General features: G+C 50.7%; 11 protein-coding genes across 11 annotated transcripts; 5 read left to right on the top strand and 6 right to left on the bottom strand.

Moving 5' to 3' along the window:
- Nucleotides 1–170: 170 nt before the first annotated feature.
- On the bottom strand, nt 171–3,335 carry A1O9_03975 (uncharacterized protein; the record flags this gene model as incomplete). The annotated part of the gene is made up of 1 exon (XM_013406267.1): nt 171–3,335. One exon carries the CDS (start codon nt 3,333–3,335, stop codon nt 171–173), a length of 3,165 nt encoding a protein of 1,054 aa, XP_013261721.1.
- A 642-nt stretch (nt 3,336–3,977) lies between these two features.
- A1O9_03974 (uncharacterized protein) lies at nt 3,978–5,681 on the bottom strand (the record flags this gene model as incomplete). The annotated part of the gene is made up of 2 exons (XM_013406266.1): nt 3,978–5,347; nt 5,405–5,681. 2 exons carry the CDS (start codon nt 5,679–5,681, stop codon nt 3,978–3,980), a joined length of 1,647 nt encoding a protein of 548 aa, XP_013261720.1.
- A 1,070-nt stretch (nt 5,682–6,751) lies between these two features.
- A1O9_03973 (alcohol dehydrogenase) lies at nt 6,752–7,723 on the top strand (the record flags this gene model as incomplete). The annotated part of the gene is made up of 1 exon (XM_013406265.1): nt 6,752–7,723. One exon carries the CDS (start codon nt 6,752–6,754, stop codon nt 7,721–7,723), a length of 972 nt encoding a protein of 323 aa, XP_013261719.1.
- A 247-nt stretch (nt 7,724–7,970) lies between these two features.
- A1O9_03972 (uncharacterized protein) lies at nt 7,971–8,930 on the bottom strand (the record flags this gene model as incomplete). The annotated part of the gene is made up of 1 exon (XM_013406264.1): nt 7,971–8,930. The coding sequence occupies one exon, from the start codon at nt 8,928–8,930 to the stop codon at nt 7,971–7,973; it is 960 nt and encodes a 319-aa protein (XP_013261718.1).
- A 453-nt stretch (nt 8,931–9,383) lies between these two features.
- Nucleotides 9,384–10,235, bottom strand: A1O9_03971 (uncharacterized protein; the record flags this gene model as incomplete). Its single annotated transcript, XM_013406263.1, has 1 exon — nt 9,384–10,235. The coding sequence occupies one exon, from the start codon at nt 10,233–10,235 to the stop codon at nt 9,384–9,386; it is 852 nt and encodes a 283-aa protein (XP_013261717.1).
- Nucleotides 10,236–11,188: 953 nt separating this feature from the next.
- A1O9_03970 (uncharacterized protein) lies at nt 11,189–11,459 on the top strand (the record flags this gene model as incomplete). Its single annotated transcript, XM_013406262.1, has 2 exons — nt 11,189–11,306; nt 11,353–11,459. Coding segments are annotated over 2 exons (225 nt in total), but the record flags the coding sequence as incomplete, so codon positions are not given.
- An 85-nt stretch (nt 11,460–11,544) lies between these two features.
- On the top strand, nt 11,545–11,913 carry A1O9_03969 (uncharacterized protein; the record flags this gene model as incomplete). The annotated part of the gene is made up of 1 exon (XM_013406261.1): nt 11,545–11,913. The coding sequence occupies one exon, from the start codon at nt 11,545–11,547 to the stop codon at nt 11,911–11,913; it is 369 nt and encodes a 122-aa protein (XP_013261715.1).
- A 1,268-nt stretch (nt 11,914–13,181) lies between these two features.
- Nucleotides 13,182–15,206, top strand: A1O9_03968 (uncharacterized protein; the record flags this gene model as incomplete). The annotated part of the gene is made up of 1 exon (XM_013406260.1): nt 13,182–15,206. The coding sequence occupies one exon, from the start codon at nt 13,182–13,184 to the stop codon at nt 15,204–15,206; it is 2,025 nt and encodes a 674-aa protein (XP_013261714.1).
- Nucleotides 15,207–17,001: 1,795 nt separating this feature from the next.
- Nucleotides 17,002–18,912, top strand: A1O9_03967 (uncharacterized protein; the record flags this gene model as incomplete). Its single annotated transcript, XM_013406259.1, has 4 exons — nt 17,002–17,164; nt 17,265–17,364; nt 17,451–17,993; nt 18,057–18,912. The coding sequence occupies 4 exons, from the start codon at nt 17,002–17,004 to the stop codon at nt 18,910–18,912; spliced, it is 1,662 nt and encodes a 553-aa protein (XP_013261713.1).
- A 2,074-nt stretch (nt 18,913–20,986) lies between these two features.
- Nucleotides 20,987–22,041, bottom strand: A1O9_03966 (uncharacterized protein; the record flags this gene model as incomplete). Its single annotated transcript, XM_013406258.1, has 4 exons — nt 20,987–21,169; nt 21,232–21,409; nt 21,468–21,574; nt 21,637–22,041. 4 exons carry the CDS (start codon nt 22,039–22,041, stop codon nt 20,987–20,989), a joined length of 873 nt encoding a protein of 290 aa, XP_013261712.1.
- Nucleotides 22,042–23,202: 1,161 nt separating this feature from the next.
- A1O9_03965 (uncharacterized protein) lies at nt 23,203–23,873 on the bottom strand (the record flags this gene model as incomplete). The annotated part of the gene is made up of 2 exons (XM_013406257.1): nt 23,203–23,583; nt 23,634–23,873. The coding sequence occupies 2 exons, from the start codon at nt 23,871–23,873 to the stop codon at nt 23,203–23,205; spliced, it is 621 nt and encodes a 206-aa protein (XP_013261711.1).
- Between the last annotated feature and the right edge of the window lie 1,486 nt (nt 23,874–25,359).

The following is a 25,359-nucleotide window of genomic DNA, read 5'->3' as shown; positions in this document are numbered from 1 at the left end:
TCTAATTCTAGATTTCTCCTCAAGTGGGTGAGGGACGATCCCAGGCAGGGCCAATGGAGGATGGGCAACAATGTCGCCCAAATGAGCTTTCCAGATAGCGCCAGTATCACTCAGACTATGGGACATGACAACTCTCCCAAGTCAATCACTCCCATTCAGAATACGCGGCCCTACAATCTCGGCGCCCATCTCGTGCTCAAGAACTTGCTCACAAACTTCTGCACCAGCTCAGGCTGCAGTGCCGGCACATGACTCAGGACGGGCGCAGCTAATTCCGTGACACGGGTGTCGTATCCCAGATTCCTGCGCTTCGTCATGTCATTGTCGTACTTGTTGGCGAAGAATTCCACCAGCTTGATGGTGGGGTTAGCCACGGGGTCGGGATTTGACTTCCTCAGTCTGGCGACCCACTCTCTTTGGCCGACCTCCTCAAACTTGAGGCCCGAAGCACGCAGCGCTGGGAGCAGATCGTTCGTCCAGTGAAACGTGCGTGGGTTGACGACGTTGAAGAATGTGGCAGAGGAAGCTGTTGGTAGAGAGATGTCGATGACAGACTTCGCAACGGTATCCACGGGGAGCCAGCGCGGCGACTCGTCGAGCGCTGGCAGTGCGCCGATGGTGGTGGCTGCCTGGAGCATCAGCGGGATGGCCTCTGTGGCGTTCCATATTCCGTTTTGTGTGTCCGCGACGATCTGGCCAATCCGCAACACGCGTGCCGACATACCGGTTTGAATTGCCGCGCGGGCGATCAGGTTCTCGGTCACGAGCTTGGATTGCGCGTAGCCCATTCCCTGTGCGCAGCGGAAGCTCTCGGGCAGCGCTTCGGGTACGACATCGCCTTGGGTGTTAACGACTGTGCTGACGGAGGAACAAAAGTTGAATGATGCCGGCTGTGGCTGTTGCGCAGACAGGCACAGCAGCATCAGATTGCGAGCACCCGCGATACAGTCGGCTTCGAAGCTGCTCAGGTTCTTGTTGAAGTTGACTGACCAGGCTGAGTGGATCAGGCTTGTGATTCTCTGAGAGAGATTGTCGTACACGGCGTCACTTAGACCGAGCTTTGGTTTGGAGAAGTCGGATTGATAGCAGGAGATCTTGCAGCGTTGTTTAGGGAGAAGGTCATTGTACACCTCTCTCGCTTGCATTGATTCGATAACCCGCCTTTCTGCGTTCACGTCAGATTCGGCTCGCACGAGACAGCACACCTCTTTGATGTAAGGTCGACGGACCAACTGTGCGACAACATGTGCACCGAGGGAGCCAGTAACGCCGGTGACCACGACACAAGTCTGGTCTGACGTCTTTGCGACCGGGACATGTTGCGGGAAGATGCTGTACTTGGAAACGAGCCTTTCCATCTCTCCCATCACGTCTTGCGTCTCAATAGCTTTGCTATCTCGGATGCTCACAATCGCCTCTGCCAGTTTAGCAATCGTGGGATATTCAAACACTACATTTTGCGGCAGAGCGTTGCCGTTGAGTTGTATCTCCTTTAGAATCTTGGCGCGCAGCCTTGTCGATTGCAGCGAGTCAACCCCAAGGGAGAATAGATCTGTGTCATCTGAAAGCGATTGGCTTTCGTTCGAATTGGTGGTGAGCTCCAAGATCTGCTCGCGGAGGAACGCCCGCAATTCCTGGCCCTCGAGTACGCGTGTTCCTCTCGATCGGGATTCCGCCTCCTGATACACTTCGTCGATCTGGTTCTGGAACGCTCGATAGAATGCCTGACGAACGATGGTCCCTTTGTCTGTCTGTGGGTATTCTGTCCCGATGGGTAGAACTCTGATCATATCCCTGGACAGCTGGGCATAAGCTGGCAGCACGAGGTTTTCGGCCGCGATCACGGGCAAGATTGCGTCAATAAGCTCATCCGTCGTCTTTCCAGCAGAGAACTCCGAAGCAATGACGATCATGCCCACCTGGCTCTTTCCCGCACCGAACATGACAGTCTCCTTCACCATCTTGTGTTGCCGCACAGCCTGCTCCATGGCAATGGGGATGGCCTTCTCGCCGTTCATCAGGACGATGGTATCATCCAGTCTACCACAATATTTCCAAGCGCCTTCGATCGACGGATGTGGTTCAAAGAGATCTTTGAGAGCGTACGCGCCGTCTGGGCGATTGGTTGCGACCTTCGAAGGCCAGCCTTTTAGCACCACCAGCTCATGCAGATTCCCACCACGAGCCTCCCACCTGATAAAGGGTGCCAGCTTCTCATGGACCCGGACATAATTCCACGCCTTATCACCATCTGGTCTCGTCGAAGTCATCAACTGCCCTGTCTCTGTCGACCCGTAGTGACTGATCAACTTTACACCACCCTCAGTCAGCCTGTCACCCAGCGCGTCGGGGCAAGCCGAGCCGCCAAACTGCACCATCTTCATGGCGGCGAGGGCGTCAATCCCTTCCTGCGTCTCGCTGAGAAGCTTCAGTGCGTACGGAACGGTAATGAAGATCTCGAATTTATGCTGACGCATGACCTGCAGCAGATTTTGGCTCGTCAGCGGAAGACTGGCGCTGTATATGTAGATTTTCTTGACGGCTGTGAAACCCCGGAAGACGTTGGACAGCCCGAAGGCGTGGAAGAGAGGAAGGATGACGAACCCTTTCAGATTCATGTTGTTCTCATAGTTACGTAGCGCTGAGTAATGAGTTTGGTAGATGGGCTTGGGGAGGCCGGTTGAGCCGGATGAGTGGATGATCCATGCGACCTTCGTCGTTTCCTGGTCGAGGTCTAGAGTTTGCTCTAAGCCTTGCGGCGGCACGTCGATGCTCCCATCCGTGTCATACTCACTCTGCGGAAGGAAATCAATGGTCTGCAACTCCGGGAGCGACCGTTGCACAGCGCATATCGTTCTCATAAACGATGGAGAAACGACCATGTGTCTACACCCGGTCGCCTCAAGCAGAGACAGGTAGGCCGCTTCAGATATCCTTGTCGAAAGGAAAAGGACCGTAAACCCCAGGCGGGAGAGCGCCAGCAGCGTGACAAAGTAGTCCAGTGTTGAGGGACCAAGCAATCCTATCACGCGAGCATCTTCGCTTGAATCCGTCCTGACCGGAAGCAGGCTTGCATATTTTCTAGCAGCTCGAATGGAGAGAGCCTCTAGTTCGGGGAAGGTGTACTCAGTGTAGTCAAGGCCCGTTGACGGATAGCCGAAGATGGGCTCGTCTGGCAGATCTCGCGCTCGAATGGAAATGAGTTCTGTGATAGTGCGAGGCTTCCTGACCTTGGCCGGCGTCAAGGGTGGTGTTGGTAGAGTGATCCCCTTGGTTGATGGTGGGGCATATTCGTAGGAGGAGTATATCGAGGCATCATTGCCCATGGACCCCATGGTCAATTGTTGACCAGGAGTCAAACCGTGGCTCAAAGTTGAGAGGATGGGAAAGAGAAATTTAGCCGTGCCCCTTGGGAATGGTGATTGGACAAGCTCAGGAGTCGTGACGAGTGTGAGCCTCGTGGACTCGATTAAAACTTCTAACCTGCTGCGAAGAGTACTCCAGAAATCTATTCTTAATGTACGGTGGCGGCGTGATAGATATATATTCGATGTGATGGCGTTCTCGAGTATGAAGGCGATTATCAACTTCCTCGATATAGACCAGCTTCCAGCCTTCAGTTATATGATTATGTTCGACTACGTGAGCTTCTCGGTCTGGTCTTGGTAGGCTTTGAAGTATTTTAGTCAAAGCCGGCTGGTGCTTGATGTTGATCGTTCCGTTTGGGGGCCTCAAAGTGCTTCCATGACCCGACGGGTCGGGATTTGCTGCAGAAACCCTTGGGGACTGGTAGAACCCCCCCAAGGGCCATGCACCTGGGTACCATTGAACATGTGCTTTTGCAACAGTCTGCATCTACCCTACTACCTTTTCCGATGGATCATTTATTATTGGGGAGAACTTGTCTGAATTTGCTAGTTCCTACGGCACGCTTGAACCCCACAATGAGGAGTTGCTTCAATGAGTATCCTTGTCGTCTATACTTGAAGGCTGAAAGGATCCCATTCGCCCGGAAACCCAACAGTATCAAGATGTTCCCAGTCCCACTTGAGTAGATTCTGAAAAACAAAGTCATCTTCAGAAGGTGTGAATTGACTTGTTATAGCACCGGCATCTTCGGTAAGAACCTCATTATTCTCTCCATTCGAAGGTGTTTGAGGTACAATTATGCCCATCGCTTCGTTAAGAGTATCGTTGCTGGCTTCCACCCCTTTGGCAATTTCAGATGTGGCGGGCACCCGGTGCGGTGAGCTCATCATAACCCCAACCTGGGTTGTTGAGAGCTTTTTCGCTGCTTGTTTCGCTCTCGAAGCATCCTTCTCCGCTCTCAACCGCAAGCGATCAAGAAGTTCGTGATGCCGGCGTTGTTGGCTTCCTTTCGGAGATAGAGCTGTGAGAAAATCCTGACAATGTCTCGCTTTCTCAAGCAGCGACTCCACCTGCGGAAGAGCCGTTCCTGGAAGGGGAGACCGACTTTTCTGAATTATGAAAACGTACAACGTCGACAGCGCAACTAGCGCAACGTATGGGGTAAACCAGAAGCCCTGGTATAATACGCCTCTTTGAATCATGTCGTATGTCGTAGAAATAACTGTGCTGATTGCATCGGCACATTGCTGGATATGTCTCAAGGCTCGTTCATCTTTGATTGCTGGAATGCTTCCCCCGAGGCTACTAAAGTCAGAGAGTAAGCTTCTTCGAGTGACTAGTATTTTCATGTGAGAGTATGCAAACTTCAGAACAGTGTTCTGCCTCTCGAAGGTACGTTTACCGGCGAGAGTCTTCTCACGAGGCTTCAAAAATTCGGGCAATTTCTCTTTCCAACCAACTAGGAAATCAAGCATGTTCGAAGTCCTATCTAGCACTTGAGTGTCCGTTAATGGTTCTAGGGGGTACAATAAGTCACTATTGCGACCCATTAGTTTTGCTAATTCTGCATGAGCGATAAATGCTTCAAGATTGCCATGCAAAGGGAGCTCTTCGGGAGACTCCGCCGACAGAAGATCCTGGTCATCGATATTTCGTGGATAAAGTTGATCGATATCTTGGTCTCGAAGCATTCGAGGGCGACCAAGCATCACACTCAAGTAGCCATCCAGCACATATGCGCACCAAAATGTTCGTTTTCTTGATTCCATAACGATGTGGTCATCTTTAGCCTCACCTCGGGTCTTTCTATGGAGCCCAATCGAAGTTACGATAGCACAAGCCATGCTAAAAGTGAATCGACATTCGTTGATACGGAAAGTACTGAGTAAGTATAGGCACAAAGCTAATCTTGCTTGGACGCTAGAGAGCGAAGCAGGCCCAGGCTCTTGACTCAGCAAAGATTTGGCTCGCTCAGAGTCTAGTATGGCATTAGCAAGCAGATTGAAGACCTGCATATTAGCTTGGAATCACCTACAGAACGTACTGCGGTGAAGGTCGCTATCACCAGCGCTGGCATACCTATCACCGCCCTTGGTGTACAGAAGGGACTGGGCAAAGACAAGCAGGACGCATGCAGCCTCTGACATAAGCTGAGGGTCACCATTTAGTAGATGAGACGTCCAGTCATCCATTGTTGACCGATGCAAAAAGCGATATGTCGGTGTCCCAAAGCGGAAGTAAAGCTCCAATAACGAGTCGGCCTCCTCGCGAGTGGGAAGTTCTTGGGGTTCTGGAAATTTGGGCAAAGGCATGTCTCCGTGGCAGATTAGAGGAGCATTTGGAAGAGCTCCTTCTCTCTCGTGCCTCTCGCCTTTGTTCCAAGCATGGTACAAAAAAGATACACCTGACGTTGGGCCGATGTGATGGCCTTCATCGAATGCTTCAGGGGGATCCATCGACGTCCGCCTCAAGGCAGGCGGCATCTTCCTAACCGTCAAAGGATAAGTCTTTGATGGAGTCCTCTCGCCAGCAAGGGCTTCTGGTCCAGCAGTGCTGACGATTGCCGATTGTGCCGGATAGCCTTGATGGTCCGGAACAGAACCTCGAGAGTGTTCGGACAAGGTGTTAGGCAGAGACCTGGTTGCGGCATCATTGTACTCGCATTGCACACCTTCTTCATGGCAGTAATTGCATGGTTGAGTGCCAGTGCATCGAACTTTTCGCCTAAGGATCTAAGCATCAGCGACGGAGCACAAGAGCAGTCTACTGGGTCTCCCGCAGCGGCTGCAAGGGCTGGTTGACAACAGAAAAGTCCGAACCGTACTTTCTACAGAACAAACAGGCTCGAGCTGTCCGTGGGTGCTTCAGCTTCCGCTTCTTCCGCGGCCCGTTAGGCGGGGTTTCATGAACTTGGAAAACGGTGGTTGTACTCATGTCCATGGCCCGGGGCTGCAAGTCAAGGGGTCGTTGATGGAGGAGATGTTTCGGGAGGAAGGAGGCTCCGCAGGAAGGAAGAATGAAAGCAGTGGTTTTTTGGGATGAATGAACGCGAGGTGGAGAGTAAAAGGGAAACATGGACGGCTCACGGCACAGTTCCGACGGAAGGAGGCCGTGCACAAGCACAGAATTACGTCAGCGCCGGTAAGTAGGAAGGTGGGGTACCTCGTTCTGTGCAGGTTGCAAAAGGCTCATCGGAGAAGTGCCCGTTCTTTCTCGGATGCATGAAGACAGGGATTCTGGAGGATACTCTTTGGGCTGGGCGATCCAAGCTCAACAAAAGGAGCACTGTTCCTCTCCAAGGGAAAAGCGTAGAAGAATTCTTCTGAGAAGAAGTACATCTTACACATCCTAGAAATTTATTATCGTTTACATCTCAAAAACAATGGCACTAAATCGAACTTTCACCCTCAACACCGGGGCTAAAATCCCCGCCGTTGGGTTTGGCACGTGGCAAGCAGCGCCGCACGAGGTCGAGGATGCCGTCGAGATTGCACTCAAGGCCGGATATAGACATCTAGATTGTGCGGCCATCTACAGAAACGAGACTGAAGTCGGAGCGGGTATCAAGAAGAGCGGCGTCGATCGCAAGGACATCTTCATCACTTCCAAACTATGGAACAACAAGCATGATCCGAAGGACGTTGAGTCGGCTCTAGATAAATCTCTGCAAGACCTCGGTGTCGACTACGTCGATCTCTACCTCATGCACTGGCCTGTGGCATTTGCATCTGGTGATCGATGGTTTCCCCTGGACGAGAGGGGCGTCTTCAGGCTGTCTGACGTGCCGATTCTCGACACTTGGAAGGCGATGGAGAAACTCCTGAAGACAGGCAAGACGCGTGCAATCGGCGTCTCAAATTTCAACATTCGTCGACTAGAGGAGCTTCTGGCAAGTAGCGACGTGGTCCCGGCTGTGAATCAGGTGGAGCGACATCCGTATCTCCAACAGCACGACCTTCTGAAGTTCTGCACCGATAATGGCATTCTGATTCAGGCATACAGCCCTCTGGGCAACAACATCACCGGCGAACCAAAGACTGTCGACGATCCGAAAGTCCATGCTGTCGCTAAATCTGTAGGGATTGACCCAGGTCAGGCTCTCATCAGCTGGGCGGTACAACAGGGAACGGTGGCACTGCCGAAGAGTGTCACCGCAAAGAGAATTCAAGGGAACTTCCAAGATATCGTCCTACCCAATGCAGCTTACGAGGAATTGAATGCTTTGGAGAAACACAAGAGATTTAATTTCCCCGCGCGGTGGGGTGTTGACATCTTCGATGAGGTTGGCCAGGCGCAAGCATCCAGAAGCGCCCAGGAATCCGCTGAGGCGAATTTGAAGAATTTTACGGTGTAGAGCTGGTAATCCAACAGAAACCAACACATGTCGCAGTCCGTTATTAGAGTTCTTCAACAGCCGATATATTAGAAATGGGGTAATAAAAGATAATGTTGCTGTTGGAATTTGACTGGCTGAAATCATTAATTTAGAGTCGTGGAGCGCTACTATCTATCCATTCGTAAATCGATGCCCTCCTCATGTGGTTCGCGGGTGCATTTTGATACTCGAAGGGAGTATTACAGTGGTTCTACTTCCTCTTTGATCAAATCTTCGTTGTACAAGTCCGCTGATGCTCGTAATTCCAGCTATAGGCGACCCAGACTCCGTAGAGGTGAACGGAGCTTGCGAGGACAACAAAAACGTGAAATATCTGGTGCGAAGCAAACCAGATATCAAATTTCCCAGGCCATATAGACTCTGGAATGCGGGTGACGAAGAAGAAAGCTCCCATGCCGTAAACGATGCCTTCAAGGAAATAGTAGGGCATGCCGGAGCGAATCCACATCTGCTTCCATCCATATAGGAAAATGCCATGTATAATGGGTGCAAACCCTGACAGTGCAGTTGCAATAAATGCCCAAGTCCGAAGAACACGGTATTTGAGGCCTTGGAGTCTCGGATGCAGGACCAGTGTTGAAGTGGTGATGCTCAGGCTAATTATCATTGTCCAGTAGGTATATTGGAGAATAGGTTCGCAATAAAAGCCAACATAGATTCCAGAGAAGAAGCTCCCGAGTATCAGAGTCAAGATCCCAACGTAATCGATTCGGAGCATCAAATTGGAGAGAGATGAATGGTTCATCAGAGTGTGGTACAACGCACTTAGGGTCATCGTTATCGTCGCCGCTCCAAGATTGCAGCCGAAAACCACCCGATCAAGAATAGAAGATTCGGGGTAAGCATAAGCGATAGTGTTGTAGACTGCTACCTGCCCAAACAACAGGCAGATAGCTGGAATGAGATGTGTATAGATATTGACGGTTTCGTTGTGAAGATGGCCCAGAGACTGGGCGCAAGTGTGCCACGAATTTGAAGCGGGTCGATAGCCTGACCTCGTGAACTTGTTGTCTCGATACCAATCTGGTAAATCGTCGTAAGTCAATAGCATGACATTCTTCGCTCTAGAAAGAGGGCCCGGAGAGTCGCTCTGAGCAGGAGAGCTATTGCTCCGTGGGCGTTCAAGTTTCGCCTTGGGCCTGCGATATGCGACAATGAATGACATTCTGTCATCGGTATACCAGTAAAAATCAGAGCGATCTATAGAAAGCAAACTATGCAGAGGTCTATTGTCCAGGAGTACGGGGACTCGTTGCAGGAGGGAGACGTGCGAAGTGCGAAGTGTTAAAGCGGACGGAATATTCACGAAACGATTCCAAGAGTCCTGAACCTATATGGTACTCGTTGGTGACTGATTCCCCGCCCATCCCACCACCTAATTACCATCATCAATAGTCGGGGCTGCGGGTTCGCTAACGGCAAATTTTTTGAAGTGGACCACGTGCGCTGATTCGCGGGACGGGATGATCAGATTGGGCTGTTGATCACTTACTGGATACGACAAGGCACCGAGTGCCTAACATTGGTCTGGTTGCCGGTTCATTCCGCGAACGCCAGTGGCTAATTCAACCAAACTCACCAGACTCATCATGAAGGTTACCGCTTAGTCAGCGTCCCTTCAGTAAAGTGTGCCGATGGACCCTGCAAGCCGGACTTTATCCTTAGAGACCACCTGAAAATTGATGGCCTCCTGAGAGTCATGCGGAAGAAGAGTCTGTCCATAGAGCGCTTCGAGCCTGGCGGGCATGACGATGGGTCGTTTGAATGATACTTGCAACCAGACAGGCTCAAGGGTCGTCGATAGAGCAATATCATCCGGGTGTTTGTTTGCCTGTAGTAATGCAATCCAAGCCTTAGCTACAACATGATTACCATGGGCGAGTTTTCCAGGAAATCCGAGGACTTTGGCTGCCATCGTGGATGTGTGAATTGGATTGTAGTCCTTGCAGACCTCTGCCCAGAGAGTGGGCTCCTGGTGTCGCATCGAGAAAGACGCTTGAACTGGTCGTTGCCAGGAAAGGGTTTTTTGAACAGACTTGGAGGTCTTGAGGGTCACTGGAACCGTATTTGTGAACTGAAGTATGGTGAAGACTTGGCGAAAGGCATCTGTCAGTCTGCCTTGGCTATCGGGAACATTGAGAGAGACAATGAGGTCGATCTCAAGACCACGTTTGACGCTTCTTACAGACTTTGAATAGACTGCTGAAAGCACGGCTCTGTCGAAATGACCAAAGTCCCCAGGTTTACATAAATCGGGTCTTAACATCTCCATACGGTTCCGTACATTGACAGCGCCTAGTGGGCGGATCTTACAAGTCCTGGTGGCCAATAGCAACAGCATTGCTGGCTCGGTCCATGCGGAGAGGATCATTGAGACTTGTACATTGTTCCATTCGAATTTATCCACAGGCTTGCCTCGGACCGCACATATATAGTCAGCGAGATTCTGAGGTGTGGTTCGAAGTGGCATTGATAGATTAATCTCGTGGTCTACATTTGACCCAATCAACTCGGACGGATTTCCCCGACATATGGCTCGTCTCCAAAGCGTACGAAGAGTGTGGGAGAATGATCTGGAAAGAAAAATAAACAACACAAACCCAATTTCAAGGCGAGTAAGTTGTGTAGGCGAGAATGATAGAGTGACATCACTTCTTGGGCTCAGTAAAGGAGCAAGGCGTCGGCATGAATAGAAGAGTAATGCCGCAATTAGTGGTGCAAAAGAGATAAGGATGGCTACAACCATGTTCAACTGACATGAAGTCTATGCTGTGAAACAAGATGGAGATACTCCATGTGCTGCTATGTTCAGCTACGAGAAGATATGGTAGATCATTGGAGGGGAGAGTGCAGGATGCCTTGCGCCTAAGGCAGCTCTATGCTCCCCCGTATGTCGCCAGTGAAATGACGCCGCATTGACGCGTTGCACACCAATTTTCTGGGGTGTGATGGGTTTCCCTGGGGTGAAGACAACAAGGACGTTCACATTCCTCTCACCCTTGTCAGACAAAACCAACGTTCTCATCGCCGTCGCCTTTCCTCCAACGCCCTATTTGCAGTGATAAACTGAGACCATTGGGAACATCATCGTTCAAACCTCCACTCAGAATGGCCTCAAGACCACCCTCCCGTGGCCGTTCAAGGACCAGGTCGCATACACCCACTTCTGTTCACCGGGCTCTTTCACCTACTCGCCGATCTCCCTCGCCAAGATCAAGGTCTGAATCAAGGACTCGGTCACCCTCACGGTCAGCGAGTCGATCACCGCACCCACGAGATATTCATAGTGGTGGTCGCAGCAGAAGCCAGGTATTCAGCCCCAGCAGGAGCAGAAGTCCTAGTGTAGGGGATAGGAGGTCATACAGGGAGAGAAGCTACATCCGCAGACACAGTCGCAGTCCTAGCAGGGATGCACAGCGGACACAAAGCTCCAAGATTGTGATTGAGAAATTGACCAAAAATGTGACCGAGGCTCATCTACGAGAGATATTTGGCGCTTACGGGCGCATTGAATCCATTGATCTACCTCTGAACAAACAATGTATGTATTCTCTGTGCGCTACTCCGGCCATTCTAACACAAGGCAGTCATGACGAACAGAGGGACAGCTTATGTCCTGTATGACCATCCATCCGGATCAGAATCGGCTATTACTCACATGCACGAGGCACAACTGGACGGAGTTGTAATCGCTGTCAGTATCGTTTTACCACGTCGAGCATTTTCACGGTCGCCACCACCGGCAAGATCTAGTCGACAGGGTCCTCCCCCGGGCAGACATGGAATGCCTCCAAGAGGGCCAGCATCAAACAGATACCGCAGCCCGGGAGCAAGAAGAGGCGGATTTGGTGGTAATCGACGAGGGCCACAAGACAATACGTATGCACCAAGGTCCAATTACTCTCGCTCGCCATCCCCGCAGAGGAGAAGACGGAGATCTAGCTCGTACTCGCGATCACCATCAAGGGAACCGCCTAGAAGACGAGGTGCAGCCCCTAGAAGTCCACCCCGAAGGAGACGCAGAAGTCCCAGTTACAGTACTAGAAGCAGCTCCAGTCGCAGTAGAAGTCGAACGAGGAGTGAATCCAGAAGCCGAGGTCGATATGGGGGCAGGAGATGAAGAACGGTGTGTGCTTGAATTTGACTGAATGGGTGCGAGGATGACACACATGGGTGGATTAGTCCAGGGCGGGATGATATGACATCTTTCGGAGCAAATAAGGTAATGCAAGGGCTCTGAAGTTGGGTGGGAGTAGTATCGGTCAATGTGAAAAGACGGAACAATACCACCACTATTTCGCTGTAACAATGTGAAAGAAGTGTATGAGAAATGCACCTGCCATGGACTGTGCTTCGCAACGATGTTACTCCCTAGGTACCTAGGTATACGTAGATAGCTACAGAGTAGTTGTACAGAACTCATCGGGCACGCAGTATTGGTGTGACAGGAATGGATGTTGGAGAGTGATCCAATTATTTGCTGTCCCTTGCATAAGCTCTCTTGGCGGTTGTTAAGCCCGTCGCAAGCAGACCTCCGCAACATTAGCCGGTGCGTTTCGAGCCTAGACCTCAACACCCCAAACCCAGCCTGCGACTGTCCTTTTGACTTTGCGCCTGTCATTTCGCTCACTCCAGCGGTTGAATTTCGCCCTTCGCCTTCTTATCGTTAGTCTCCTGTTGGTTTCCCTGCTAGATGCCTCTTCCTTGTGTGTAGGACAGAGTACAACGTGTTCCGTACTAAGAAAGACTAATTCTGTATTGTGACTAGTAATTACTAAACAATACTTAGCACACTAGCGCTGCTAGCGGTGAGCATGCCATCCACTCCGTGTGGCCCCGGACCAACTGCCGGACTAGAGTCTTCGCACTAGTATCCGTACTAGTTAAATATAGTCGGCTCTAGTCCACTTCCTATACTAAGCTTGTCCTACTAGCCGGACTCTAGCGTCTCTCCTTGCTCCGAACTCCGTACGAGTACGCTGTAGTACGGTAAGCATACACTCTGTTACCCTGCTACTCTGTTAGAGGCAGTTCCAATTCCCAACTCGGCGTCGCCCGCGCGATCTTATTATTATTCTTATTCCCTGCAGATCCCTCCAGCTCATCACCATCACCACCACCATTCATCTCCAACCCAGAATTACCGCGTCACCTTTGTTCACACCCTCTACCTCGTACATCTCTGGTCGCGACCACTATTCCTCGGTTCGCGCCTCTCCAATCCCAACTCCCACCCCTTCTGAGGCTGGCTTTCCTTCCGATGATCACGCGTCTTCACGCATCACTTCGCTTGTCGGAGCAGACCTTAGCTCCCCCAAGCCTGCTATTCTTGTAGATCCCCGGAGAGGAATATCCACCCTTGCGGTCGCAATTTTTTGGTCTTTCGACCCGGTGACTCGTACAGTCCCCATCTACAATGAGCTCCGAAGCAGAGACGCCTGATGCCGTCGACGGCCTTGATCAGCATGAAGACGACCAGCCTGAAACCGACGACGAAGCTATGAACGACACTACCATGCACGATGATGAAGAAGGAGAAGGTTCACGCGCATTCCAACCCAATGGCAAACCCTACGCTGTCCCCGACGAAGCTACAGACTACAGTGTCTTCTCCAATCCCCCAGACTTGCTTGCGATGCGCCATCGCATCTTTGCAGTCGAAGAGCCTATCGAGCTCAGCGCCGCCGATTTTGACAATTACTTCCTCTTTGTCGACAACATTTGGCGCAAAATGCGCACTACCGATCCTCAACCCGAAGGCAGCGTTCGCATTGACTACTATGCCTGCAGACTGCGACGCGGTGCGACTCAGAAAAGCCACGTTCCGCGCCCGACACCCGAAGGCAAACAATCCCGCAAAAAGCGAGTCAAGGAGGAAAAGACTTGTGGCATGACCATGAAAGTCGTCTATAATCCAGGTTCGCCAGAGACCTGCACTGTTTCTCGGGCCGTCGACAATTTCCAAAAGCATTCCCATGACCTCGACTACATCGATGCCACCAAACGCAACACCGGCGTCATGGACACGGCGCGCAGAGAAGCCACCAAAGGCTTCCTACCGGCGTCTATATTCTGGAAGATGTGGGAGGAACCAACCAAAATGGAGGCTGCGGGTGGGAAGTTCATGAAGGTCTCGGATGTGCGTAATGTCCAATACGCATGGCGACAAGAAAACCAGCAGATGGTTCTGAAAGCCCATACTGGATTCAATGCCACTCGTGCCCCTCGACAGCGCCAGCAAACCCCGACCAAACCCTTTCCAGCCTCCATGCAGCCCGGCGTCTTTGGTCGTCTGGAACCTTCCAAGCCCGACGTCCCACCTCCGCGTCAACCAGTGCTCATGGACACCCTACAGTATCCTGACCACGCCAGAGCATTCCTCGAGCCCTATATTCCAAATCCCAACCTTACTGCGACACGCACCCGTCCTCATGTCACTCTAACATGGGCCAGCAGCCTTGACAGCCGCATATCATTGCTCCCTGGGTTGCAGACCATCATATCCGGACCCGAAACAAAAGCCATGACCCATTATCTCCGAAGTCGGCACGATGCAATATTGATCGGTGTTTCTACTGCCATTGCAGATGACCCTGCCCTAAATTGCCGGCTAGCTGTTCCGCCACCGTACGGTGGACTGGGTTGGGAAAACCAACCACGACCAATTATCATTGACCCTCATGCAAGACTTCATATTCGACCAGAAATGAAAGTGCTCAAAAACGCGACCGAGGGAAAGGGGAAAGCACCCTGGATTGTGGTGGCCCCTGGCGCGATGTTGCACCCTCAAGCGGTGACTACTCTCAAAGCACATGGTGGAGAGTACCTCATGATCAATGATTATCATCCTCAAACCGGAGGATTGAATTGGGAAGGCATCTTCAATGTGCTCCTCCGCGAAGGAATCAAGAGTATTATGATTGAAGGGGGTGGAGTGGTTATTTCTGAGCTTCTAAAACTTAATTACGCCCACCTGATCGATTCCGTGGTTTTGACCATTGCGCCCGCCTTCTTCGGCAAAGCCGGGGTTCCTGTTTCTCCGGATCCAACTTTCGACCCCACTGGTAAACCTCTTGCTACCCGGCTAAAGGACACCCGTTGGCAGCCGATGGGAGAAGTGGATGTTGTCTTGTGTGCTCACATGGCACAGGATCGTCCCATCAATGGCATCCTGCCCGGTATCGAAGAGTTTTCTCAAACGGCGCCGGGTCCAGAACCGCAGCGTACACCGTTCAAACAACCCTTGCCTCCACATCAAGACGGCGTGTCACCTGCGCAGCCACCAGGTCAACCACAGCATCGTCCTCGGGGGAAAGCTCAAGGCCAATCTCAAACACCACCTCAAGCTCAAGCTCAAGCATCATCACAGGTGCCGAACCAATCTCAACCAACCGGCCAACCCCAGCCCGAGCCGCAGCAAGCTCCTACTGCACCGAGCTGATTCTTGGATTCCAGAACAAAGATTCACACACAAGTAATTTCGGGAATGGCATTGCTGCGTCATTTGAGCGCTGCGAATATGGCTAGGGAAACATGGGCAACGACATTTGAAAGAGCATACAGTTTAATGACTGGAGATGATCATCCACCGTGCGACTCTCTCCACGGCAGACAACAAATACCTGGATAGACTCTCTCCAAGATGTGATGAGCGATGAATATGACGAGGGAATACTAACACGTACTCGAGCACGGCATAGAAATTTTAGATTCCAGGGACGGGGCGGTTGTTCTTTTTCGTTTTCGCTGACTGTTGGAAAGAAAGCATGGGGTCGAGGGTTCATGGGAAATAGGGGCGAAATGGGATATGAAAAAGGGAAAAGACGGCAGATTTCCTCCCCTGGAAAGTTCAATTGAAGCATTTCCAGATGGAGGGGTCGGGTCGAGTTGGCATTTTGTACGATTTACCATGTGACGAAAAGGGACACAGAGGGAGAGAGGGAGAGAGGGAGAGAGAACGCAAGAGGGCAGTTTCTAGCTTCTATTACTAGTTACCTAGTTAGTTTTCTTGAGCCCCTTGCTATATTACAGCATAAGCTCGATTGTATACGGCCGGAAATAGCGCCTGGCCTACTCAAGTCTTCCACCTACCAAGCGACGGCGTCGATGCATAGTGTTGAAGCGTTAAAACAGAGCGTGAAGCCCACAAAGGAGGCGGTCTAATGAAGAGCTAATTAGGAGGCGAGGCGAAGATCAAGGGATAGCCGCCGAAGGTCTAGAACGAGGAAGACACGTCTTTCATACGCGGCAGGCCGATTCTGCCAGGCTGCTTGGGCTTGAGGCGTAGGCATGTAAAGTGGTGGGGCTGTCTCTGTAATTTACGCTACGTGCAAATTTGGTGTTTTTAAGGTACGGAGGCGTTAAAAGTTGTGTAAGCGCTAGTAGAGAATGACAAAGCCTTCTAATGACACCATCGTAATTTTGAAAGACAAGTTTATTTTACTGTAGTTACCTAGTAGGCGATGTGACAGTTACACCATCAGTCTTGACGGACTTGCGGAATAGCCAAGTCTCTGATTCAAGGAGAAAGGCTAAAAACAAGAAGCTCAAACAGTTCATGGACTATTGTTTTATCACGTTAAGAAACGTAGCCAGTACATCCTGGACAGAACATGGGCGCTATGTTTTGATTACGCGGGACATCGCGATATGCCTACAAAGGACTAGGTGACTACCCACCCAACCTACATATATAGTAGCTGATCAATTTATGTAGGTTGTTAATTAGTTCGAGGCATATACCGAGTGGTCAGTGGTCACATATTATACTATAGTAGTACGTAACCCGAGCAAACAACATGATTGTTACCATCACAGAATCCCACCTGGTACCACCCTGCCTACAGAGCAACCTGCCTTTTCAAGTTAATGCCTGACTGGATCATCTCCCGGGATTTTCTTGTTAAACGATCGCTGTCTTCCGTGCCGATTTCTTCTGATCTTCTCACTCAAACATCCAACCCGCCAATCACAACCATGCACCAATGCACAGTATGCTGGTTGGAAAGCTACAAGGTATAGTTGCATGGAGTACAGCGACAATCGTTTCTGTGCGTCACGCGGAGAAAAGTCATGGGTTTAACGTCTGTCTAACTACGCGAAGCTTGAATAAGAGGAACTTGCAAAACAGTTCCACTGGAAACCATGTCTCTTCCCACTTCTCGAAGGCGCTTGGGGAGTTCCTAAACAACCTCACGCGAACTGAGTGACCGATCACTATCGTAAGGACAACCACCATGCTTATATCAGCCATTGTCGCTGGTGGGGCTGTTCTCGCCAAACCAGTGGCATGTGTAACCATTCCACTGTCGCTGACGCCGCCAAAGAATACGAGTCAGCCGGTTCTCGAATCGTTCGTCTCGTTCTCAATTGAGTTTTCGTCGTTTCCGGATTTTGCTGGTAAGTCAGCAGTAAACCAGGGTGGAGAACGAGTGAAGAGGGAGACAAGGGGGCTCGCGAGACAACAGTCGTAGCTTACCAAGATACCAAACAACGACAGGAAATTCAAGCCATCCGAATGACTTTTCGTACAATCTCTTGAAGAATCTGGGTGACCTGCAAGGATCGAATCCCATTATTCGAGTGGGTGGGAACACACAGTACGCTCGCTTTTCATAAGCTTCCTTCCTCCTTTTCTCGCACCTTAAAACAGCGTATCTGAAAACTCGCTACCAACGCCATATAGGGATTACGCGACATTCAACGCCTCGCAAAGCGAACAGCTGGTGGGAACTTTCAATTTCAACCGGTCACGGGACTATCCAACGACGATCTCGATTGGCCCGTCATACTTCGACAGCTATTCAACATGGCCGAACATCAGCTACATCCACGGATTCAATCTCGGCAAGAACGGAAGCGCCGGGCATGACACCCTCGTCGGCACCGTGCCTCTGGTCTGCAAAGCACTCGCGTCATCGCCAGACAGCAACAACGAGAGACTCGCGTACTGGCAGCTAGGGAACGAGCCGGACTTGTTCAAAACGAGTTCGCAAGGGCCCGTGAGACCCTCATGGTGGAATGAGACCGACTATGTCCAAGAGTGGCTGAACAAGACGCACATCATCAGGGATCTCGTGCAGAAGAATTGTCCTGAGATTCTGCCGCAGGACAAGTTTAGATTCTATGGCCCCAGCTTTGCAGGCACGGGGAATAGCTTGAATATGATCACGACGTGGAAGAAGGGCATTGATGCCGATCAAGATATCAGTTTCGTGGATAGTCACAAGTGGGTCTATCCCTTTCCCCGTTTTTGTTCTCAATCCGATAGATTGACCAGAATGGCGCACAGTTATATCGGCGGCGCGACGCAGCCAGGAGTAACGCTGCAGGGGACGCTGATGAACCACAGCTCGACGGCGGCGTCGGTCAAGAAGCACCTGAACGAATCACGGATCCTGCTCTCTCAAGGCGTGACGCAGCCGTACATCCTAGGCGAGACGAACAGCCTGTACAATGAAGGGGCGCCGGGCCTCTCGAACTCGTTCGGCGCCGCGCTATGGGGCCTAGACTTCAACCTGCACTGCGCGGCGAACAACATCCGCCGCGTGCACATGCACCAAGGCACCAACTACCGCTATGCGTCGTGGCAGCCCCTCGAGACCGTCAACGAGACGCTTGGCACCAAGGCCCCCTACTACGGCAATATTGCCGTCGCGACGTTCCTCGGAAACCCCAACACCGGTAGCGGACGACGAAGAGAGAAAGCAGAAAACGTTTCGGTCGCCGAGATCGACCTGGCCGCCAATGCCAGCATCTACCACAGCGCATACGCCGCGTACTTGGGCGGGCGACTGACTAGGGTCGCGGTGATTCAGATGCGAGCGTATAACTATTCGACGACGGCGGAGGATTCAAGCACGCCACGGCAGCGCCCAATCGAGACGTTTGAGTTCCAGCTCGACGGCGAGCAGGCGGCCGCGGCGGCGGTCAAGAGTGCGGTTGCGGAGCGCCTGATTGCGAATGGTAGCGATGCTATTACCGGCGTCACCTTTGGAGGCTACTCGTTCAACCATGACCTGGACGAGGGTCGCCCTGTCTTGTTGAAGAATGTTTCCGCCAGTGAGCCCGTACAGATCCAGCAGGGTGGTAGGTTCGCTGTCGATGTGCCTTGGTCGAGTGCCGTCATCTTGAGCTTTGCGTACTAGGAGCGGGCCGAATAATGATCTCCAGCTCGGATGCCTTAGAATTGAGACATGGATGGTTGCTGGTTTGAAGGTGGGGTCTACCCCTTTTTATTTTCTAGGGAGCATCAGATCTACAGCTAAATTCTGCTTGAGCGATGCTTCAATTCAATAACATTCCGGAATCTTTGATGCGAATCACTCGCTGATGTTCTGTGGTGCGGTTGTCTCCCCACGCCATGCAGTCTATCCCAACTCTCGACTCCATCAACCAGCCGTTGCTTTACACGCTTAGTATTGAGCCCATTGCAATGCCTGTTCCCCCAGCTGATTATGACGCAACTCACACTACTATCTTCTTACACACAACGAAAAGCATCTCTTGTCCTCTGGTGTCCCTGCCAACCGTCACGCCAATTCAGACGCTTAAGCAACCACTTCCCCTGCCGTTTATTCTTGGTGTTTCCATAACACATCTCTCCAGCCTCGGCTGGATATCGTGTCGCTACACAATGTCGGACCTGACGATAGGTATCACACCCTCGGAAAGAGATGCAAATTCTCGTGTCAGAATCTTCACGGAATGGTCAACCATATCCACTCTCCGCAAGTAATCGATCGGTCCGTACAGGCATTTGTATATCAATTCATCCCACTCCTCGCTCCATCGTTGCAGCTTTGAGACCAACATCATCCTGTCCATGCCAGTGCGAAGAGCGGGATTTTTGAGGATCGTTTCCATGTCGTTCACCCACTCGCATAGTCCATCATCTGGGTTCAATGTACCTTTATCTAGGCTCATTTGCAGCAGATTGAGATCGCGAGATAAGCGAGTGTTGGAGCTTGCAACTCCCTTGAGACTGTCTCGGAAGATCTGAATGATGGGGTTGCAAAATCGTGCTAGGAGCTCTTGCCGTTCCGAATCAGTCGGGCAGTCATCCACTATGTAGACGCCAGCAGCTGGGCGTTTACGCTTGGGGATGCTGTCTATATTGCTCGAGTTCAATTCAGACAGCTCTAACTTTAGCTCTTCTGCAATCGCGCTCGCGGTGCCACGTCTCGGGGTTAGTTCGAATCGATTTTGTTTCTTCGGATATTTCACAACACGGTCGGTTGCCAGCAAGGTGCCCTTTCGTGACGAACTGGGAATATTGCGTCCATGCCCACTACCAGTTGGTAGTTTGAATTTAATGATCAGGGACTGTGGTGGTGCTTCGGCTGTGGTACATGTCTTCTTGTCCTCAAGTGCAGCGTCCGCTTCCTTTGCGTCTGTATCAGGTCTTGAGAGAATTTCCGTGACAAGCGCAACACCTTCATGCTGGGGCGTGGTTGCCATTGTGGGCAATTTGAGGATATCATGGCAGTCTATATTAACAACTGCAAAGCCTTCAGTGGTTTCGTTCAGGATATCTTCACCTAATGGTGCTTTACTCGCATCGTTTGGCTGAGGCTCCTCTTGCAACAAATCATCATTCACGCAAGCAACCGCCTCCAGAACCTCCCGTTCTTTTCTCATAAAGAACAGTTTTTCCTTGGCGTAGGCTAGTTCCAATTGCTTCTGTTCGACTTGAATCTCCAATAGTTTCTCAAGATTCACCGTTTGGTTGGAAGCCATTGTGAGAGGGATCTTGCTCACGTTTTGACACTGCCAAACTTGGCCTGCAGGAGAGGTGCAAAAGGTGTTGCCTCATGTGCTCAGCCACTTGCTTGAAATGAACGAAGAGTCTGATAGTTTTGAAGCAAGGAGCCACAGGTATATGCTTCAATGATTGCTTGAGTCAGAGATAGGGTTTTGCATGAAGATGAAGTGAGGGCACTAGGCTCGAGGCGCAATTATCTCTGTATTGCGAGCAATATGACAGGGTTTAAAAGTGAAGTGAATCTTGGTGAAGAAGTCTTTAAAGGGCCGGCCAGATGGCAGGGTTCAGGCTAATCTGGTTGCACATGGGATCCTAAAGTAAAATGGACGTGTTCAAGGGCCTGATATAGGGGGATATACTGACTACCTTTATTTTTATCAAAGTCAATCTAAGATTCTGGATAGTGGAGATGTATATATACCCCATTTTGTACTAACACGCTTTGTACATGTTATACTTCAGCAAATACGCCTGAGTCTAAAAGCAAGGATCTTCGGCAACTGGGTATAGTTCTTAGACGCATATGGTCTCGCTTCATCAACAAAAGTCTCGTCGAAGTTTGGCTCCGTCAGTCTATCCATAACAAGATCCTCAGCGAAGAAGGGTGCCAGGAGCTCATGCAGTGGTCGATGAAATGCAATCTAGTTTCGACCATTAAATGATTCAGCTATAAAATATCAAGGGGAGACAAGGGAGGAATCACCTGTTTAGCTGGTTGATCACTTCTAATAGGTGCTATTCTTCTCGGTGGAACGTTAAGATATTCGCTCACTAGGATAGACCAGCTGATTATGCAATTCCCTTCTGGATCTTCAGAGGCTTCGATATGGCGTGGTGCACCGGATGTAAAGAATAACGGGTGTAGGATAGTCGCGATAAATCTTTATCGCGGGTATTAGACCGTTCCTGATGCAGTCAGGATGGTAGACCTTAGCTTACCGCCCGGTATGAGGCTTTAAGATCTTAGAAACAAGTAAAGCCAAGGGCGAAAGATCCGGTATGTCCATGATGGCCATATTAATTGTAATTATATCGAAGCCATTGGGCTGGGTATTGTCACGTTTCAGGTCATTTGTGTCCTCTCGTGAGCAGTTATCAGCCAACTCACCTTCATCTCACTTTGCTTCTGGACAAATTGGTCTATCTCATCACTAGCAACCGGATTCAATTGCTGATAAGTGATTTTATTCTCGCGCTGCTTCCCATGGGCAGTGGCCCATTCTGAGGTTCGCCTCACCGCATGATCAATCATGGGCATACTACCATCCGTCGCGAGAACGGCAACTGAGCCTTCCTCGACCAGCCATCTTGCGACAAGGCCATTGCCGGTAGCAAGATCAAGAGAGCAGTCTCCATGTTTGAGCTCGGCCATTTCTCGAAGTGCGGGCATCTCAAGAACAGTCCAGTAGTCGTTCCCAGAGTTTCTCATGGTGTCGTCCCAGCATGAAGCATTCGTGTCCCATATTGAAAGGGCTTGCTTTGCGATGGCTTCTGGCGCTAGAATTTCGCTCATATTGTCAAACGTGGAGGCAGTAACAAGTTCAACGTCAGAACTTTGGTTCACAAGCAAACCAATGATGGTATAAAAGTCACCATAGAGATATCGTATTCGGCTTCTGCTCTTGCCAAGAAAGTGAAAGTCTGCCCCGAACTCACCCCCGCTTGGGAACGAGGTGATGCCGCCTTGTGCTCATCCCCGGCCCGAGTAGTGGGAGGGTAGGGGTCCTATTTCAGGATGAAGGGGCAGGCGCCCTTGCTACACATTCGTCTTCGTCCTCATCCTTGGTATGCTATAAGGCCCGTCTGTGAGGGATTGTGCCGCAGACTACAGAGTATAAGTGAAGCCATCGTCGATCTCACCAACGATATGCTTGGTTTACTTCCCTTTAAATCTCCCGGCTCAGCTAATGTACACACCCGAGATTCCATGGGGATGGTACCATGCCCCCAACTTGACTGGCGTGTGTAGAGGAGTTCCCCGTCATTCGTCGAGACATTCAACTTGAATCAAACTCTCTATCTTCTCACAGTGGTAGGCAGTCTCTCACCAGACCGCCCGAAATCCTATCTAATTGGGCACGACTAACGTTACCTCGCAGCGATGGGATGTTGCTGCTATGAGGAAGTAATTCTCCATGTCCATCGACTCATCGGTGGTCGTGTCTGCCAGCACTACATCCGGACAAACCTTGAAAAAGATAAAAGTGCCTAACAGCAACTCTTTCATGATAAGATGAATACCGAGACAGACTTTTGGATGTTAGTTCTCTTCAAACGCAAAATCGTGGCTCATCGACATTGCGCATACCTCGCGAACAGAGGCCAAAGGGGAAAAAAGTATCCTTCATGTGGCATTCTCCCAGCGCTCGGGAAGAAACCTTGAAACATATGGATGGGCATCTTCAACGCCCTCCCTTTGTAGCGTGCTACAATTACCTCCCAGGATCCGAGAATACGAGCCCATCTCGATGCATGGTATATGCTTGAGCACTGACGGTGGTCCCTGCTGGTATGAAATATTCGCCCAACTTCGTTCCTTCCGTGGGGCACTCCCTAGGTAGGCTACCAGGCGCTGCACCAAAAAGCCGCAGTGATTCGTTGATCACGGCGTGAAGATATATTAACCTCTCGATGTCTGACGCGGGTGCGGCGACAGGCAATTCAGCGATCTCGGTCAAAAGCCTTGTTGGACTCTACAATTCTGGCGGCGAAGGACCGACCAGACCGGATATGTTAGAGAGACCGCGGTGGTATCGTTTCTAGCAACAATGAAGTTGGCTGCTTCACCTACTACTTCTGACATAAATAACTCTTGATTCTTCGTCGGATCCAAGAACTTTGAGAACAGCCCTGGCCAGTCGTTGTGTATCATGATGTGTTGCTTGTGGTCTTCGATCGCGGCGCTAGTGTAGGCAGCCATTCGAGTTTTCATGTCGAGGGCGTTCTGGACGGCACGGATCGCCAGGTATTGAGCAATTCCCACGAGAGGCTTCAGCTCTGCACGTATACCATTAAACCCCATCGTCGTTTCCAAGTCTCGCCTAAAAGGCGTTTTCTACCACAATCTTAGCAAAGAATTGGTGCTGTGGACTTCAAGAAACACACGGTCTCCTGCTCCAGCATATTGAACGATGAACCAAAGCTTAGTTCGCCCATGACATCGGTGGCCATAAACGGAAACCACTTCAGAACATCGGCATTGCCCGCCGAGGCGTCTCTCTTGATTTTGGAGATGGCAATTTTGGCTTTGATTCTCATTTGTGACTCAAACCGTGTCATCGAGGTTTTGGAAAGGTCCTGCGCAAAAATTCGGCGTATGATGCTGTGCTCTTTCGCATCGGTCATTGCAAAGATGCTTGGTTTGGCACAACTGTTGAACCTCAGATACCATGGGGATTTGCGAAAAGGGCTGCCGATTTGGTGGACAAGTTTTATGCTCGACAATTCGGCAATCGCCACTTCATCCGGGGAAATGCGAACGAATGGTCCTTCAGCAAAGATTAGCAGCAGCTCATTCGATCTCTCCGCGTCCAAATGTCTCCTACCATAAGTCTCATGAAAACTTTGAATGTACTGCGATCAATTGCCTCTCATGACGCCTTGAGAACCAAGTTGGTCCATGAAGCATACCACGGCCCTGGAACGTGCCGTAGTGACGTCAAACAGGCCTTCTGGATCACCTACAAAGTCTCAGGATCCTTCGTATCATCTCTAGCATAATCAACACTCACCAAGCACAGTTGGAAAAGACCCGCAAGACATAAGGACCCCAGGAGAGCTTCCATCAGCGTGAGATTTGTCAGACTGATCTTGATGGCGGTACCGGTTGGATAGCTAGGCGTGGGGGGAATGCTGTTCTGAGAGGCGTTGTGTTGTCAGTAGACGCTGAAGACTTTATCATCACATGGATCAACATTGAATTCCTCAAGTACTGCAGTCCCTAACTGAGCGTTCAAATTGTCCTACCATGGAGCCGAAGGCGTCTGCATATGGTGGGCGGAAATGCTGGGGCTGACCCTCAGATCCCAGAAGCGGCCGGACTGTACGGGATGACGCTAGGTCCCTTTTCTCGTTGCGGGGATATTGCTCTATGATGACCGAGAATGATTTACTTGTATAAAAGAAATATTGTCTTGTTGATTTCGGCCTCACCGGACTTGCAAAGAGAGAGAAGCTTTCCACAGGTGGGAATTTACTCAAACAGGTTCATGATTCTTGTCCTGACGGCATTGTCATTGTCTTCTGACAAGATCTTCCAAGAGCGTACGATGTACTACCATAATCCTTGACTCATGCTCTGCTCTGGCAAGTAATGACAGCCCGGTCTGAAGCCAGACCTTTGCAGTTTGGAAATTTGAGGCCTCGAGGATAGTGTGACACCAAAGAGTAAGGCTTGCATTACACACCGAATGCGAATAGTGAAGAGGCCTCCAAGAGCGACGAGTGTCCCGACCTGGAATATTGGAGGTTTTCTGAAGTGCAGAAGCGGCATTGATCAGTCGCTCTGCATGCCATGCAGCCCTCTTTCTCTTTGCGGACGAACTGAACAAAGCGGCCGCAAATTTTTCATTGTCGGCTGGTGACGGCCGCTTCCCTAGGTCATCACTTAGGTGGAGAACAACATAGCCTTGCATTGCAGGAACGCAGACAAACATGTTGATATGAATAAGATGGAAAAGAACGACGGTGGCCAGCGCTGGAAATGAGTCGTGTGCACAGAGCCACCGATGAAGGGCAAGTTCGACCAAGTCGGTTGACCACAAACTCATCGTGGCTGAGAAGCAGGGAACGACGTGCCAGCTGAGATTCCCCAAGCGACAGAGTGTCGTCA

Source organism: Exophiala aquamarina (genome assembly GCF_000709125.1).
Source record: "Exophiala aquamarina CBS 119918 chromosome Unknown aczIA-supercont1.3, whole genome shotgun sequence".
In the NCBI taxonomy this organism is placed as follows: domain Eukaryota; kingdom Fungi; phylum Ascomycota; class Eurotiomycetes; order Chaetothyriales; family Herpotrichiellaceae; genus Exophiala; species Exophiala aquamarina.
This window is presented reverse-complemented; position numbering and strand designations above follow the sequence as displayed.